The sequence below is a fragment of the Monopterus albus genome, unplaced genomic scaffold (genome assembly GCF_001952655.1).
Source record: "Monopterus albus unplaced genomic scaffold, M_albus_1.0 scaffold5.1, whole genome shotgun sequence".
NCBI lineage: Eukaryota > Metazoa > Chordata > Actinopteri > Synbranchiformes > Synbranchidae > Monopterus > Monopterus albus.
This window is the reverse complement of record NW_018127885.1, coordinates 1-16,197: the sequence shown is the minus strand read 5'-3', so window position 1 is coordinate 16,197 and position 16,197 is coordinate 1. Positions and strand designations below refer to the sequence as shown.

General features: G+C 39.1%; 1 protein-coding gene across 1 annotated transcript; it reads left to right on the top strand.

Moving 5' to 3' along the window:
- Positions 1-2,366: 2,366 nt before the first annotated feature.
- slc17a8 (solute carrier family 17 member 8) lies at positions 2,367-10,986 on the top strand. Its single transcript, XM_020612222.1, has 12 exons — positions 2,367-2,608; positions 4,709-4,964; positions 5,445-5,563; positions 6,604-6,718; positions 7,020-7,107; positions 7,875-7,961; positions 8,807-8,949; positions 9,084-9,233; positions 9,354-9,486; positions 9,796-9,906; positions 10,276-10,403; positions 10,528-10,986. Exons 1-12 carry the CDS (start codon positions 2,508-2,510, stop codon positions 10,855-10,857), a joined length of 1,761 nt encoding a protein of 586 aa, XP_020467878.1. The 5' UTR covers positions 2,367-2,507; the 3' UTR covers positions 10,858-10,986.
- Positions 10,987-16,197: the final 5,211 nt, after the last annotated feature.

The window sequence follows — 16,197 nt, the reverse complement described above, 5'->3', positions numbered from 1 at the left end:
ACTGTCATCCCTTATGTGGCTGGTTTATCAGAGAAATTAAAAAGGATCTTTCACAACCACAATATCCCAGTTAACTGTAAACCAGGGAACACCCTGTGGTAGAGACTGGTCCACCCGAAGGACAAAACACCCAGACACAAACAGAGTGATGTGGTGTATGCAATTAAGTGCAGTCAGGAGTGGTTGCGGTCTTCCATTTAAGGATTATGGAGGCCACTGTGCTCTTAGGAATCTTAAGTGCAGCAGAAATTTTTTTGTAACCTTGGCCATATCTGTGCCTTGCCACAATTCTGTCTGTGAGCTCTTCAGGCAGTTCCTTTGACCTCATGATTCTCATTTGCTCTGACATGCACTGTGAGCTGTAGGGTCTTATATAGACAGGTGTGTGGCTTTCCTAATCACGTCCAATCAGTATAATCAAACACAGCTGGACTCAAATGAAGGTGTAGAACCATCTCAGGGATGATCAGAAGAAATGGACAGCACCTAAGTTAAATATATGAGTGTCACAGCAAAGGGTCTGAATACTTATGACCATGTGATATTTCACTTTTTCTTTTTTAATAAATCTGCAAAAACGTCAAAAATTCTGTGTTTTTCTGTCAATATGGGGTGCTGTGTGTACATTAATGAGGAAAAAAATGAACTTAAATGATTTTAGCATATGGCTGCAATATAACAGAGTGAAAAATTTAAGGGGGTCTGAATACTTTCCGTACCCACTGTATATTAGAAGAAACACCACAAAATCTTTGGTTCAGTTCCAGGCAGGCATGCTTGTACGACCTAACCTCCTCTTTCTCCTCCCAGTTATTGTCTGTGTTTACTCTGCTCATGGACAGATTATGGGACAGTGGGCCCCTGGGAACAGACATGTAGGCCCCTACCTCTCCTACACGTCTATTATCAAGACTGATAGATTGAGCAACCACATTGTTTGTAGTTAGTCTGTTTGTAGTTAGTCTTCCTGTGGTCTGTTTTTAGTAATTTTGTATTAATAGTTTTATTAATTTTTCATCTTATTGTATTTATTTTGCACACATTTGTACCTGTTTTGTAACTGTTTTTTTATTGTTTTGCATCTCTTTGTACTTTCTGTAGTTTAGCATTTTTCATTTTTTTGCTTTCTTTGGGGTCTTTTCTGTCTCTTTTTACAAATTTTATGTCACTTTGTAGTTCTTTTGCATCAATTGTTTCTTGTTTTGGGCCTTTTTGCAGTTATTTTGTAGTCATTTGATTGACTTTCCCTGACTCCTTGGGCAACATGGTTTGTGCCTGTTCAGTGATACAGTCATCAATCTGCTGTGAAAGGCAGAAGCAATGTAGCCCTGTCCTGTAAATTATTTTTTAGTCTGCATTGTTAGATAAACACATAGTCTATAAAGAGCTACAACAGTAAAATCTTTATGATGTCTCATGTTAGTTTAAACTCTATAGTAAAAACTTTATACAGTTTATTGATTGTATATGTCTGCAGATCCATGTGATGAACACTTGTTACTTCCTCATTTTAAACACTAGGTGGCAGGGAAGACTTATTTAGAAATGGGAAAACTCAACCCATTGCAGATTCTCAGCACTCACATCATCCAGTCTCCTGGTTAAATTTTAAAATCTAAATTTAAAAAAAAAATGCTACATAATGATCTGCATGTAAGGAAAATGATGAGATAAGCCCTACTGGCAAAATTAGCATCTCAAGGAAATGCCCACCAGTGTCAAATGTTAGAGATTTGTTGTTTCTACCTAGATTACAGCTTTATAGTTTCCAACACCTAAATAGAGAAAATGGAAAAAGCTGGCACAGAATGGGAGTGTAAACCCAGAACCTGATGGCTCTGTCTCAAGTTTCACCTGTTCACATTTTACACCACAGCAGTCCAGCTACTCTCGTCTCCCATCAGTGCATGCGACTTGTCAAGCTCATGCATTTTTAATAACTGGCTCAGAGGGCTGCTATCAGATTAAGGGGTGGTGCTGGGGAGATGATGATGTGTAAAGTGAGGGGCTGGGTTTGGGGAAACCATCTTCATCTGCCCCTCCTCACCAGGAATGGAGGAGTTATGTGATGGAGGGGAGATGTAAGCGGATCATTCAGTTCAGCTGCAAGGTGCTAACAATGAATAAAGACTAAAACTTGGATTCTACACTTTTATTTACTCTCCTCCTTATTCACCAGTCTTGGATGGAGCTTTTGGAGGTTAAACAAGTTCTAGAAACTCTGTCTGAATGGTACTTTGGACAAAGGAGTAATTCAACTCAATCTTACAGATTTTCACTGAATCCTCTGTGAAAAACAGAGAAAAACATCTTTGTTACCTCAGAGGGACCCTTGGCATCACTGAAAGGTGGAGCTAGCCACAGGTGCCACAAACCTAGGAAGGATGACAAACAGCTTATAGAGGATTTATTTCATTTTTATCCTTTCTCAGTACAAAGTCTGCTAGTGAGGTGTTAAGACAGTGTTTTGAGATAAAGCGGGAGAGAAAACAAAAACCTGAGGGAAAATGCCTTTTGGTGCATTAGCAGGTTTGGAGGAGCAGGTGCTTAAGCCTGGGAAAGAGGAAGTGAAGAACGCTGTTGGGGACTCCCTAGGAAAACTGCAGAGGTGAGCAGGTTTGCATGGTGAGTGGTGGGAAGGAGACATGAAGCCTGTGCGGAGTGTTTTCTCCACACTCCAGTGTTTGTTTAGATGTTGTTGCACTGGCTGTAAAAGCCCCCCCCCCCCTTTTTTTTCTAATTATCTATATATCATAGTTATAGTGGATATTATTCTTATTTTTTAAACATAAATGCTCAACTAAGAGGGCTGAAACATCAGCGAACCCAGAAGCAAGCATGCCAAGCATAACGTGTTCAGAGATCCTGACAATAAATACATATGTGATTCTTGTGCTTGTCAGGCAATGTCAGCGGTGTGATCACAGATTTAATTTTAAGACATTAATTCACACTTAATATCTGATACATATTTCAAAGTGGGGTGTGTGTGTGTGTTGTGGTGGAAGCCTTCATATTTATAGGACGATTGGTGTAATTTTAGGAGTTAAAACACTAGTAGGTAATTTCCTTTTTGTTTGTATATTAATGTTTGTGTGCTTTTTTAAAATGAAAAATGGAAATGTCTTATTTTACAAGCAACTGGAAAATGGGAAAAAATCTGTTAGTTTTGACTGTTGCTCAGTATAATAATAATAATAATGAGAACTTCAATTAGCTCTACTGCCTTAGACACAATCCAGGCCAGAACTGAGAAGGTTGTGGTGTTCACAGGCTCTTTTTTATAACCTTGTCTATGTAATTAGGTTTATATGGAAAGAGGTGCAACCATTTTTGTTTCAGCGGCGCTTGTACTTTTAATGTGGTCGTCACATATAAGATTTTCACAAGTGTGCAGCCATCTATTAGTTTTTACAACTCCCAGTCAAAAAAGATGGGACGGTATGTAAAATCAATATCGAAACTGAAAATATTGATTTGTAAATCATCTGTGTCCTGTACTTCATTGAAAACAATACATTTGATGTATTGATTATTTGATGTGGTACGTCATCAACTTTATTTTTTGTTCAAAATAAACACTTCAATTCTGATGCTGCAACACATTCCAAAAAGTTGGGACGGTTGCATTTCAGGGCTAGTGATGAGGGAAAACAATGAAATGATGATTCAATTTGAAACAGGTGATTGCATCATGATTTGGTATAAAAGTGGCATCCAGGAAACCTTTAGGAGCAAAGATGACCGGAAGTTTGCCAACCTATGCATAAGCAAATCAATGACATGACTAAAAACAATGTTCCTCAAAGAAAGATATGAAGGGATTTGGATACGTCACCCTCTACGGTGCAGAACATCATTAAAAGATTCAAGGAATCTGGAGGATTTCAGTGCATAAAGGGCCAAGTCTAAGCTGGATGATTGTTGCTCTCCAATCCCTCAAATGGCACTGCACCAAGAACGGTCACTCTTATGCAAGTGATATAACCACATGGTTGTGTGTATGTCTACTCTCAGATAGACTATATTTCTAACTCTGTATATTCTTAACTGACAAAAAATCTTGTAAACTGTAGATTACTTTCTTTTCTAGAGCAGTGTATTACTTTATAATACATATATTAATACGACATGATAAACCAGTTGTTATCAATGTTATTATCACTGTAAAGACACTAGTAGTTCCTGAGGAGAAAAAGTGCCATTTTGAGTGATTGAAAACAAAATATGATGCCAATTTATTTTCGTTTTTTGTTCACTGAAGGAGAACTGCAGTGCTCTGCAGACAGATGAAACCGGTTCATGGGAGTGAGGGACAGTGACAGAGATGGATTCTGGGTAGTGGAACAGTTGTAGAGAGTGATGCACCTGAAAGCAACTTGATAACAGCAGCAGTGCCGTGATCTTTCCAGTCATGTCTCGACTTCACCTCCTGCCCCCTGCAAGAGGCTCGTGTTAGTGTGCGGTTTTGTTGGCACACTGTGAAGAAGTTGTCAGCCCTGATAAGATACAGTAGAACATTATCGCCTGAATGATTTGCATAAAGGCACATTCTGCATATATTCTTGTATTACTTGCACCTAAATTCAGTTGAATTAAATTCAGGGAATTTAGGGAAGCTGAAAGTAGAAGAAAAATATGGATAAAAAATTAAATATTTATTTCAAGTTGATAACAGCTGATTGTTTTCCTACTATTTGCTCCTTAGAAAAATAGATGGTAGCAATGTAGAAGAAGGGGACAACATCGAACTGACGGAGGATGGCCGTCCAGTGGCCTCAGCACCACGTCCTGCCCCGCTGTTGGACTGCAGCTGTGGAGGTCTGCCGAAGCGTTACATCATTGCCATCCTCAGTGGACTGGGCTTCTGCATCTCATTTGGCATTCGCTGCAATCTTGGTGTAGCCATTGTGGAGATGGTGAACAACAGCACTGTCTATATTAATGGGACTCAAGTGCTTCAGGTAGCTAGAGCTTTTGAACAGGATCACTGGGTTAATGATTTAATGTGTGTTTCTTTTTTGGTCTGATATATTCTGGCAAGATAGTCTGGCCTTACAAAACCAGAATTGTACTTGACCCATTTTAATCCACTCTTTTAGTAATGCATTTATTTGATACACTGGTAGTAAATCAAAAGTTATAGTGACCACAAGTGGAAACTATCAGATAATAGTAAATGATAAACAGTAGCTTAACAACACATTTAGAGAGTCATAACATCAGCAAAGTGGGTTTGTAATGTCAGTTACACAGAAATATAAAAGCAAAAGTTTGCTCATTTTAGCAACAGAGAACTTTATGTATGACTGCTTAATCAAAATAGCATTTTTAATAGAATGAGTGTGATACTTTTTTAAAAATTTACATGGTTTCAGAGGAGCTTGATAGCTACAAATCCTTTCATTTTCTTCTGAAAGCCCTTTGTTTCCTTCCCTGCCCAGAAAGCTGAGTTTAACTGGGACCCAGAGACAGTGGGGCTGATCCACGGCTCCTTCTTCTGGGGCTACATTGTCACTCAAATCCCTGGTGGTTTCATCTCCAACAAGTTGTTTGCCAACAGGTAACATGCACTTACTTACTTCATGATTGTTCATAGTTTTTAGTTGATTTCATTAGTTTTTTTTACATCACCACCATTACTGTATGTTGCTTTGGACTCTGGGTACTTGTGAGCAGCTGACAACAATGGTCGGCTGAAACCCTGACTACGGTGCAGAAAAAAATGATGCTGTTGATAATGGCACAGAAACATTTTAATGTTAAATGTGAAGTGTGCAGACACAGATGATTGAATATTGAAGTTTTTCTCTTTTGTTGACTTTTTTTGATGAGGATTAATTCATGGTTGCTGCAGCCCTGACCATGAATGTTACAAAGGGATGACAAGAAGACTAAAAAAAGATGGAGGGGTGCACCTCTTCAGCCCCATGCTGCTAAAGGGTTAAAGCTGTATGGTGTGGTGAGCGGTGCTGATAGAGCAGATAGCAGTCCTGTAATAAAAGCTTCACAGGAAAAGAGGACACGCCACTGACAGAGTTAATAATGAAAGATCCTGCCTCTGATTTCTTTCTCAAACACCAGCCACTGGAATATTACAAGTGTCACTTACACACTGTTTTGGAAAAGAGAAGGAAGGGGAGATGAGGTGAAGGAGAAAAGAGAAGGGAGCTAAGCAGCACTGTGGTGATGAAGCAAAAACTTCTGGATGAAAGGGATGTCTTTATCTCAGTCCATGAAAGGCGAGGCCTGAGATCTGTCTTATTATAAGGCTGACTGAGACGCTTCCACCGTCAGATTTTGAAGATATACTACCTGCTAATATTAGACATCTAAATTAGCTTATGTGTTGTCTTTACCTGCTACAGACAGGCCTACATTACTGCAATATACAACAGTCAGAGCTCCAAAATGTTCTTATAGGAGTCTGTGATTTCCTAATAAATTCCTAATTTCTAATTGAGTTTAATGGAATTAAACAATGAGGTACTAGTAACTGGGAAAAATAGGAATGTGCTTGCATGCTCATTTCATTTTTATTCATTCACAACCATGAATACATGCAGTTTTACACAAAATGATGACATTCCGGTTTTTTGACAGGGTGTTTGGGGCTGCCATTGTTTTGACGTCAGTCCTCAATATGTTCATCCCATCAGCAGCGAGGGTCCACTACTGGTGTGTCATGTTTGTTCGCATTCTGCAGGGCTTGGTGGAGGTAAGAAAAATATGTTGTAAGTGGAGTTTTTGTGCTAAGCTAAATGGTCACTTGCTGTAGCTTCACAGTTATCATACTGATACCAGAAAGGTATCAATCTTCTCATCTAACATGCAAAACAAAGTGAATAAATGTATTTCCCAAAATGTCAAAGTATTCCTTTAATGTCGGATGAATCCAAAACAAAGTGAATAAATGTATTTCCCCAAATGTCAAAGTATTCCTTTAAAGCATGTCGGATGAATGCCAGGTTTCCTCTCAAGTCAAACATTGACTTTTGTTATCTTCCACACCATGCTAGGGTGTCACCTACCCAGCATGTCATGGGATGTGGTCCAAATGGGCGCCACCTCTTGAACGGAGTCGACTGGCCACCACTTCATTCTGTGGTGAGCGATTCTTATGTTTCTCAAAATGCTCCAGGAACACTCCCAAATTGAGTGCAACACGCTTTTCACAGATACAAAGCTATTTTTCCAATTTGCACAACCCTATAAGTCAAAACGGAATTGGTCGGTAAATGGACGTGAGAGTTTATTTTGCTTTGCAGATGCAGTCCATTACTGTCTCTCATTGCATTAAAATAACCACGTTGCACTGTAGATCTGGTGCCATGACAACTCATACATCAAAACACTCTTGACATTGTCCATAAATGAACACGGCTCACCTGCGTGCTCTGAAGGAGCTTCTCCGTCTATTTTTAGAAATGAAGTGTTGCATTGCTTACTGTCCAACAGCACTCTCATGCTCCCTGCTCTATTCAGAACAACACTGTTAATGAATCTGTCTGGATAATAGAAAACATTAAAACACCCTTTCTGTCATAGCAGGGCCAATGGCTCATTTTGAAAGTGTTTATCCAATGAAACTAATGTGTTTCTTTGATGTGTTTGCTTTTATCAAGACACATTTTCACTATACAGTGTAGGATTTTTTTCTCCCAGTGCTAAGTGCACTGTAAGTTAAAGATTTCTATAAGTTTTTTAGTATTCAAGCTTATGAAATGTAAACAAGAGACAACATGCATGGATTTTTTTGTATGGCAATTGTGCCTGAAATTTCAAAAATATGTTTTGTTAATTATTTCAATTTTTTATGTTACTGCTGGTATAATATGACCTTGACACTGAAATCTGACACCGATTGTTCCCAGGATCCTATGCAGGAGCAGTGATCGCCATGCCTTTAGCTGGAATCCTTGTTCAGTATGTCGGCTGGTCTTCGGTCTTTTATGTTTATGGTAAGACTGATTTTTGAATGAACATCACAAACATAAATACTCAGCAAAAACGTCATTCAAGTGCAAAATATTTTAATGGAAAGATTAAATAAAGTGAAGGTAGCGATTTTAAGACTTACAGTAAAGGCTACAGCCAGTGTATTGTGCAACCTGTACAAAAATCCCTTGAGCCATCCCTAACCCTAATACCTTACCCTTACCCATAAAGGACATCGGTGTCATGGAAGTGACTTTTTGAGGATGCTTAGTTTTAGATGAGATTCTTATTCTTAATTGCTTCATCCTCCTTGGATTTCAGCTAAAACAAATAAAATTGTATTAAATAAACAGAATTTAAATTAGATGTGGTATGCTGTACAGTGAACCATATAAGATGTTCATCAGATGTTGAATTCCTAAATGCACTATATGTCAGTTTAGTTACGTGCAGAGTGGTTTTCATAACCCGTGAATGGCCTGTAGCAGTTGTACTTTGTATGCTTTACACAACAGGCTTTATCTGAATTGCTTTTGAGTTTGATTAAAACGATTAACACTTACGTAAAATTGATATTGGGCCAAATGTGTTTTAATAAAAATCTCCCCTGGTGCTGCTGTGATATTATCTCGTGATTTATTGAAGTTAATTAGCATTTTCCTGTCTGGGCTCTGTGACTCATACCCTACTCATTTCATTTTAATAATGAAAAATCTGGTGGTCCAGAGAGGGTCACCACTTGTTTTGAATAGTCCTTCTGTCCTGCACTCAAGCTGCTCCCTAACACTTTCCAAAGTCTACTACAAAGAGCATACATGTGAAAAATAAATGGATCCCCTTTTTTTGGTTGCTGTCATTTAATTAAAAGGTGTTTTTGGGCTCATATGGTACATCATGTGGCTCCTGCTGGCATATGGAAGTCCCGCTGAACATCCCACAATCACAGAAGAGGAAAAGATGTACATCCAATCCTCCATTGGTGAAACAGTCCACCAGTTGAGTGTAACTGAGGTGTGTATGTTTAATGTGCTAACTATTTCAGTGTATATGTGCATTAAAAGAATAATTTCTCTATAATTCCGACACCTACATACACACGCACTGTGTATGTTGTAAATTCACTGATATCTGTCTCCCAATCACAGAAATTCAAAACTCCATGGCGTCGTTTCTTTACCTCCATGCCTGTCTACGCCATCATTGTGGCCAATTTCTGCCGCAGCTGGACTTTTTACCTGCTCCTCATCAGTCAGCCGGCATATTTTGAGGAAGTCTTCGGCTTCCCCATTAGCAAGGTTGGCCTCACAGTGTCATTATAGCAATTAAGCTAGCATTGTGAAATATCCATAAAGGTATATTGTTCATCACAGGACTCATTTACTTTGTGGTTTCATGAATGTGTAAACTCCCAACAGGTGGGGATCTTGTCTGCAGTCCCTCACATGGTGATGACAATTATAGTTCCTATTGGAGGACAGCTGGCTGACTTCTTGCGCAGTAACAAAATCATGTCTACCACAAATGTGAGGAAGCTCATGAACTGTGGAGGTATGTCATGGTCAACCAAAAATAACACATTTTGCCATGTTAAACAAATTTAACATGACACTGGAAACTAATAGAGGCTCACTTCCTGGTTTCACTATTTTGTAGTGCCCCCAAATTATAAGTCACTGCTGAAACATATGGTATAAGCCATTTTTGTGTTAGGCAGTAATAGTAGCAAAACGTGTTGTTTGGACTGTAAACTCTAAAAGTACCATTATGGTCCTTTACTATGGTATTTACTTTTATGGTTATCTGATAGTTTCTTCCACGAGCTAACATCCCACATTCTCTGGTCTTTTATTTTCACAGGTTTTGGTATGGAGGCTACTTTGCTGTTGGTGGTCGGGTTTTCTCACACTCGAGGGGTCGCTATCTCCTTCCTAGTTCTGGCTGTAGGCTTCAGTGGATTTGCCATTTCAGGTATCTGCACCAAAGAAACATTTGTGTGTCACCTGAAATATAAGACCTATAGACTGACTATATACTAAACCAGAATCATAAGGATCTAGTTAGAAAGCTGAATCATTAAAAAACACTGGGTGTTGCAACCATGCTTTGTTTTTGGTGTTATTGTGGCTGTACAGTACATAAACTAACCTGCCATGCCTTCACAGAGGCATTTCTGCCTAAACATTTTGTAGATTGTTGTCAAGGCAATAAAACAAATCAAAGTGTGAATGTGAATCTAAACCATATTCACTTTTACAAAATATTAAAATGACCCAAAATGAAAATAATTCTGTTACTGTTTAGAGTAATCAAATGCTGTTTTGTGTACTGTATCATTAGGTTTTAACGTCAATCATCTGGATATTGCTCCTCGCTACGCCAGCATCCTGATGGGCATTTCTAATGGGGTGGGAACGTTGTCTGGAATGGTGTGTCCCCTCATTGTTGGAACTTTGACTAAACATAAGGTATAAGAGGCTGATTTGCAACACCTCTGCATAAAGTATTCTGACAAATATTGCTTTCTTTTTATCTTGACAGCAGTTCAAGATGTTTGCTTAGACACTTAGAAATTGATTCATTTCCCCACAGACTCGTCTGGAGTGGCAGCATGTCTTTGTTATTGCAGCCATGGTGCATTACTCAGGAGTCATCTTCTATGGTATCTTTGCTTCGGGGGAACAACAGGACTGGGCCAACCCTGAAAGCACAAGTGAGGACAAATGTGGCATTATTGATGAGGATGAGCTGGCTGAAGAGTCGGAGCTTGCCATGGAGTACACAGTGGCTGCCAAAAAGAGTTATGGAACAACAGACAATTCATCTGGTCGAAAAGAGGGCTGGAAAAAGAAGAGAGGCATGACTATGCAAGAGGAGGAAGAACATTATGCAAATGGGGACTACCAAGACCAGTACCAGTGAGACTGGACGTCCAAAACACTCAAATCCAGTCAGTTCACACCTGAGGAAATGTCTTAAACATGGAAGAATAGGCAAGAGAAGCAGCATCAACTGTACCTCAAGACTGCTCTTTTTCATTTTTGCTCAATACACCAGTTTAATTGTGATGTAATATGACATCATTAGAAAAATATTATATGTAAACAGCATTAAAAAGTTGAAATGCTAAAACAAAGAATTTTTTATTAGAACAAAGTAAGAAAGATACATACACAATATTATCAGAAACAGAACAATAGAATTACATGTACTCTACTGTACACTTGTATACTTACTAAACCTGAGCCCAATATTCATGGACCATCTACTGCTGTGTATTAGAAACATTAGAAACACATATCAGCTTTAAAACCAGAGCTGACTTTCCATCCGGTCTGCACTGATCATGCTCCATCTGTGCAAGCAAACACTGACTGAACTTTATGTAGCTTACTTTGAACCTTGTGAACAGTTTTTGAAATGTTTTGTGTCAGCTATGCAACATAAAAAGAGATGTGTTTCTGGAATGTGATCATGGGTTTGGCTGCAGACCACAGTGTTATTGTAACAAGCCTTATCGTTTTGTTGCTTGTATGTATTTGCTGTTGCTGAATGATTGCACTCTGTCACTGCTTCGCTCGCTCTCCTTGTCTGAGCAGATCTGACTTCACCATCTGTTTGTAATGCACTTCTTCCAGCTTTATGTCAACTTCATTAGTGATAGCATGCTCACAATGGGACAAAATGGATGGCACGTTCAGTGCTGACATTACTTGATGACGCATTCAGTTTAACTCTATTTATTCTTCTGGTGTTTTTCTTTTTGCAGCTTTTCTGTGTTTGATACAGGGAGACCCAGTTTATCTCTAAAAATCATCTACCGTAATGTTTCATTATAATCATACAAGAAATTATGAAATTTACACTCACTGTTTATCATTACTGCTAAAGAAAAGAAAGTCAGTTTTGTACAGTAAAATATTATCTTATTGTTTGAGAGAGAATTGATTTGATTTGCACTTTACTTGAACACTAGAGATGTAAAAAAAAAAAAGCATTAAGAAAAACAGCATTTGTATTATGTATTAATGATGTTTAAAACAAAATTCATAGAGATTCAAGCTTCTGGATTATTGATTAATGTGCAGATTATTAATGAGATTCAATATTTCATGTTACTGTGTCTGTTCAAAACAAAAATAATTTATTATCAAACTGCAAATTGTTCAGTTGGTGTGCTGGAAAACAAACTGCACCATACGACACCAGTCAACACCATACTGTTGGCTCAGACGTTATACTCGCTAAATTGTACTGCTAGCAACATTGACATTACTAACATTGATTTTTAGCGGGTATAATGTTAACCATTATACCTGCTAAAAATCAATGTTAGTCTCACTTTAGCATGTTAGCATGCTCATATTTGCTAATCAGCACTACACGCAGAGTACAGCTGAGAGGGAATGCTACTAGTTTAGCAGGTTTTTGAACATAAACCAAATAAATGAAATTTTGATCTAACAATGGCACAAGATAAAAAGTCAGGAGATTACCAGAGTGATCATGATTTATTCCACTTAAACTACAACACAACACAAAGCTGCCATAAAGCCACAGTGTACCATCTATACAATTTAGATTCTTGTTATCTCATATAACTATTGATAGACTAAAATGTCCTCAGCTCTGCCTATTTATATTAGCGTGCTCAAATTAGACATTTTTAAATATGCCAAGACTGCTCTGTTTCCCATCACACTGTAGTAAACATCCTTTGTCTTATCTGTCTTTCTCTGCCTGCTTCATTTTCACCATGGAAGATAATTACTGGGCAGGCTTTTCTCGCCAGTGTCAGACTCGCCTATATACAATATAACACTGCTGCTTGAAAAGATTACAGAGAGAGACCTTATGTTGTGAAACATACACATACTCTGCATGTGTTAACCACTTCAGTGTGATGCTTTGTCTGGATGCGATGATCTATGAAGAGGTCAATGATTATTAAGACTAATGGACTTTTCTGCTAGAAGTCCTTGCGGTGCCCTGAGATTTGATTTAATATTATTTAAGTGAACCTGTGAGAGCTTTAACTACTGTACTTGTAATTTATAAATATGTGGAGTGGAGTTGTGTCTGTTGACCACTACCGACAGCTCATTCCTGACATGCTCTGTAACACAGACCAGATAGTCCACAAACAGATGGCATCCAGTGGCAAAGGTTCTGTTTATTTCAGAGGAACTGTCTGTTGACTCAGAAGGGCCTCTTCCAATGGAGCAACAACCCATCAATGATTAAACTATTGCTTTTGGACAAATTAAGAAATATATAGTTGAGAAGGATTTGATTTTCTGTCTACATGTTCATCTTAGAGTACACACATGCAACAAGTCTGGTACACTGATGTATCAAAGTGCCAATATAAACAAATCTGGTATAGACTGCGGTGACATGATAAAATGGCTTCGAGCAGTTCAAGGACAGATGGCAACGATTGCCACACAGTCTGCTTGACAGGGTTTTCTGATATAACCTCAGTTTCTTGTTGTACTTTTGTACAATGTTACTAAAGAGCAGTGAAAAGAAGACAAAAACACACCATGTTTCACAGTTTTTATACAAACATTAAAAAACAGTAAACTACTGGATTGATAGCAGCACTTCTGCTCGGCTCGCTCAGACTCATACCAGATATATGCATCACACTAATGAGTGGATGTCTGTTCAGTATGTGATGTTTGTGTATGTGGGTGGGATTTCTGGTCTGCTGAGGGATTCATGGAGGCAGTCTATTTTCTTGTTAAGATAAAGAGAGAGGGGGGTTTGTGGGTGGTGAGATGGACAGGAATGGACAGTTTAATTAATAACCACCATCCTTTTCTCTCTGACCTCAACTGGTTGTTCATGCTTTCACTGGAGCCCAGGCACAAGCAGTTTAATGTTCATTAGAAAACACTGATGGAGCTGTAGCTCACAGTCTGGGCATCAGAATCACGGCTGAAGGAGATGAAAGTCATCAGGCGGGAGTTCTCTATCAACTGACCGGGGTAAGATAAGAACTATGACATCGAGTATGAACGTATTTGGTGTACACTTCATATGAGCTTGCGGCTAGCCTCTGTGTTGGACAGGCAGAGGGGTATGTTAGGCTGTTGTGTGGGCTGTTAGAGTGGATTCAAAGTTTCCTAATCTTTGTGGGTTGCTCTTTTATCTCAGGGGAAATTACTGTTAATTAAAACAAAATGTGACAAGTGAGACCTATAACTATAATGTGTAAATCACATGACCATGTTGTGGCCTTGACATCAGAAAGGCCATGGACAGATTTAGAAACATGTTTGTTAAGATACAGTCAGTACGGAAAGTGTCCAGACCCTTAAGTTTTCCACATTTTATGTTTCAGACTCATGTTAAAAGGGATTCCATTAAATTTTTTCCTCATCAATCTACAGACAGTACAGGCTTTTTGAGTGTTCTGTAAATTTACTAAATGCAAAAGACTGAAATATCCCATTTACATAGGTATTCAGACCCTTTGTTATGACACTTGCACTTGAGCTCTGGTGGATCCTACTCCTATCAATAGTTCTTAAGATGCTTCTACAGCTTGATTGGAATATATTGGAAACACACACCTATCTACGTATAAGGTCTCAGTTTATGGTGTGTGTCAGAGTGAAAACAAAGCCATGAGGTTGAGAGAACTGTTCACAGACCTGCAAGACAGGACTGTGTCAAGACACAGATCAGGGGAAGGATATAAGAACATTTCTGCAGCATTGAAAGTGCCCAAGAGCACAGCAGCCTCCATCATTCTCAAATGGAAGAGATTTAGAACCACCAACAGTCTTCATAGATCTGGCCGCCCAGCCAAACTGAATAATCGGGTACGAAGGGCGTTGGACAGACAGATAACCAAGGGTCACTATGAATGAGATCCAGAGTTCCTTTCTGGAGATGGAAGAACCTTAAAGAAGGACAACAATCAGCACAGCACTCCACCACTCAGGCCTCCATGGTAGAGTGGCCAGAGGGAAGCCATTCCTCACTAAAAGACACATATCAGCCTACTGGGAGTTTGCCAAAGGGCACCTGAAGGACTCTCAGATCATTCATTTTTTAAACCACTTGGTCCCAAACAGGGGACTCAGGGGGCACCCCCAGCCAGCTGCGGGCGAGGTACCCCCTGGACAGGTTGCCAGTCCATCGCAGGGCTAACACACAGACAAACAGCCACTCACACACACAATCACTCCTATTTAGAGCAATTTAGAGACACCAATCAACCTATGCTGCATGTCTTTGGACTGTGGGAGGAACCGGCAGCTTCAATAATATGCAATTAAATTAATGTAATTCATAACAAAAAAAGATTTTGTATTTCCATAAGTGGGGTAAAACTATGGAATAATTTAAGTGTGGACATAAAAAATAGTAATAGAATTGATGAGTTTAAACGTAAATATAAAGGTATGTATCAATCAAGATACAATATATGCAAGAACAGGCTCAATGATTAATTACATGGACTATTGTGGGTGTGGTGTATATTTTGTAACTATTCTTTAGTATATCACTTGTGTGATGTAAGAATGTTAACACTGTTATATTCTTTTTTAGTGTAATATGTGTGTGTGTGTAGAAGTGAATTATTTATTGCTTGAAAACCAATGAAGGTAAGATGATGTCATGGGGTAGGACTGGATAAGTCTGACTTCTTCCTACTCCATTCAAGCATGTACCAGGTATAAGCACATTGATATTGGATTGTGTGTAAAAATGTGTGTTGTTATATCAACTGTTTTATATGCTTGAAAGAATAAATCAAATCAAATCAAACATGCAAACTCCACACAGAAAGGCCCCGGGTTGGCCGGGGCTCACACCCGGAACTTTCTTTCTGTGAGGCAACAGCGCTAACCACAGTGCCACCATGCTGCCCGACTCATGAGAGACAAAATCCTCTGGTCTGATGAAACAAAACTGGAACTATTTGGCCACAATTCCCAACGTGTGTGGACAAAACCAGGCACTGAGCGTCACATCATTAATACCATCCCTACAGTCAAACACAGTGGTGGCAGCACCAGGCTGTGGGGATGGTTTTCTGTGACTGGGACTGGGAGACTAGTCACGACAGAGGGAAGGATGGATGCAGAAAATGATGGAGCCACTCTCAATAAAAACCTTCTCCAGCGTGCTCAGGATCTCAGGCTAGGGAGAAAGTTTAGACTTCAACAAGACAATGACCTGACCCATACTGTCAAGAAAACACTGGAGTGGCTTTGTGAAAACTTTGTGAAAGTCCTGGAGTGG

Excerpts from the sequence above, each read along its gene's own strand:
- slc17a8 (XM_020612222.1), top strand. The coding sequence starts at position 2,508 with ATGCCTTTTGGTGCATTAGCAGGTTTGGAGGAGCAGGTGCTTAAGCCT. Across the intron at positions 8,950-9,083 it reads ACCAGTTGAGTGTAACTGAG|AAATTCAAAACTCCATGGCG; the intron begins GTGTGTATGTTT and ends TCCCAATCACAG. Across the intron at positions 9,487-9,795 it reads GAAGCTCATGAACTGTGGAG|GTTTTGGTATGGAGGCTACT; the intron begins GTATGTCATGGT and ends TTATTTTCACAG.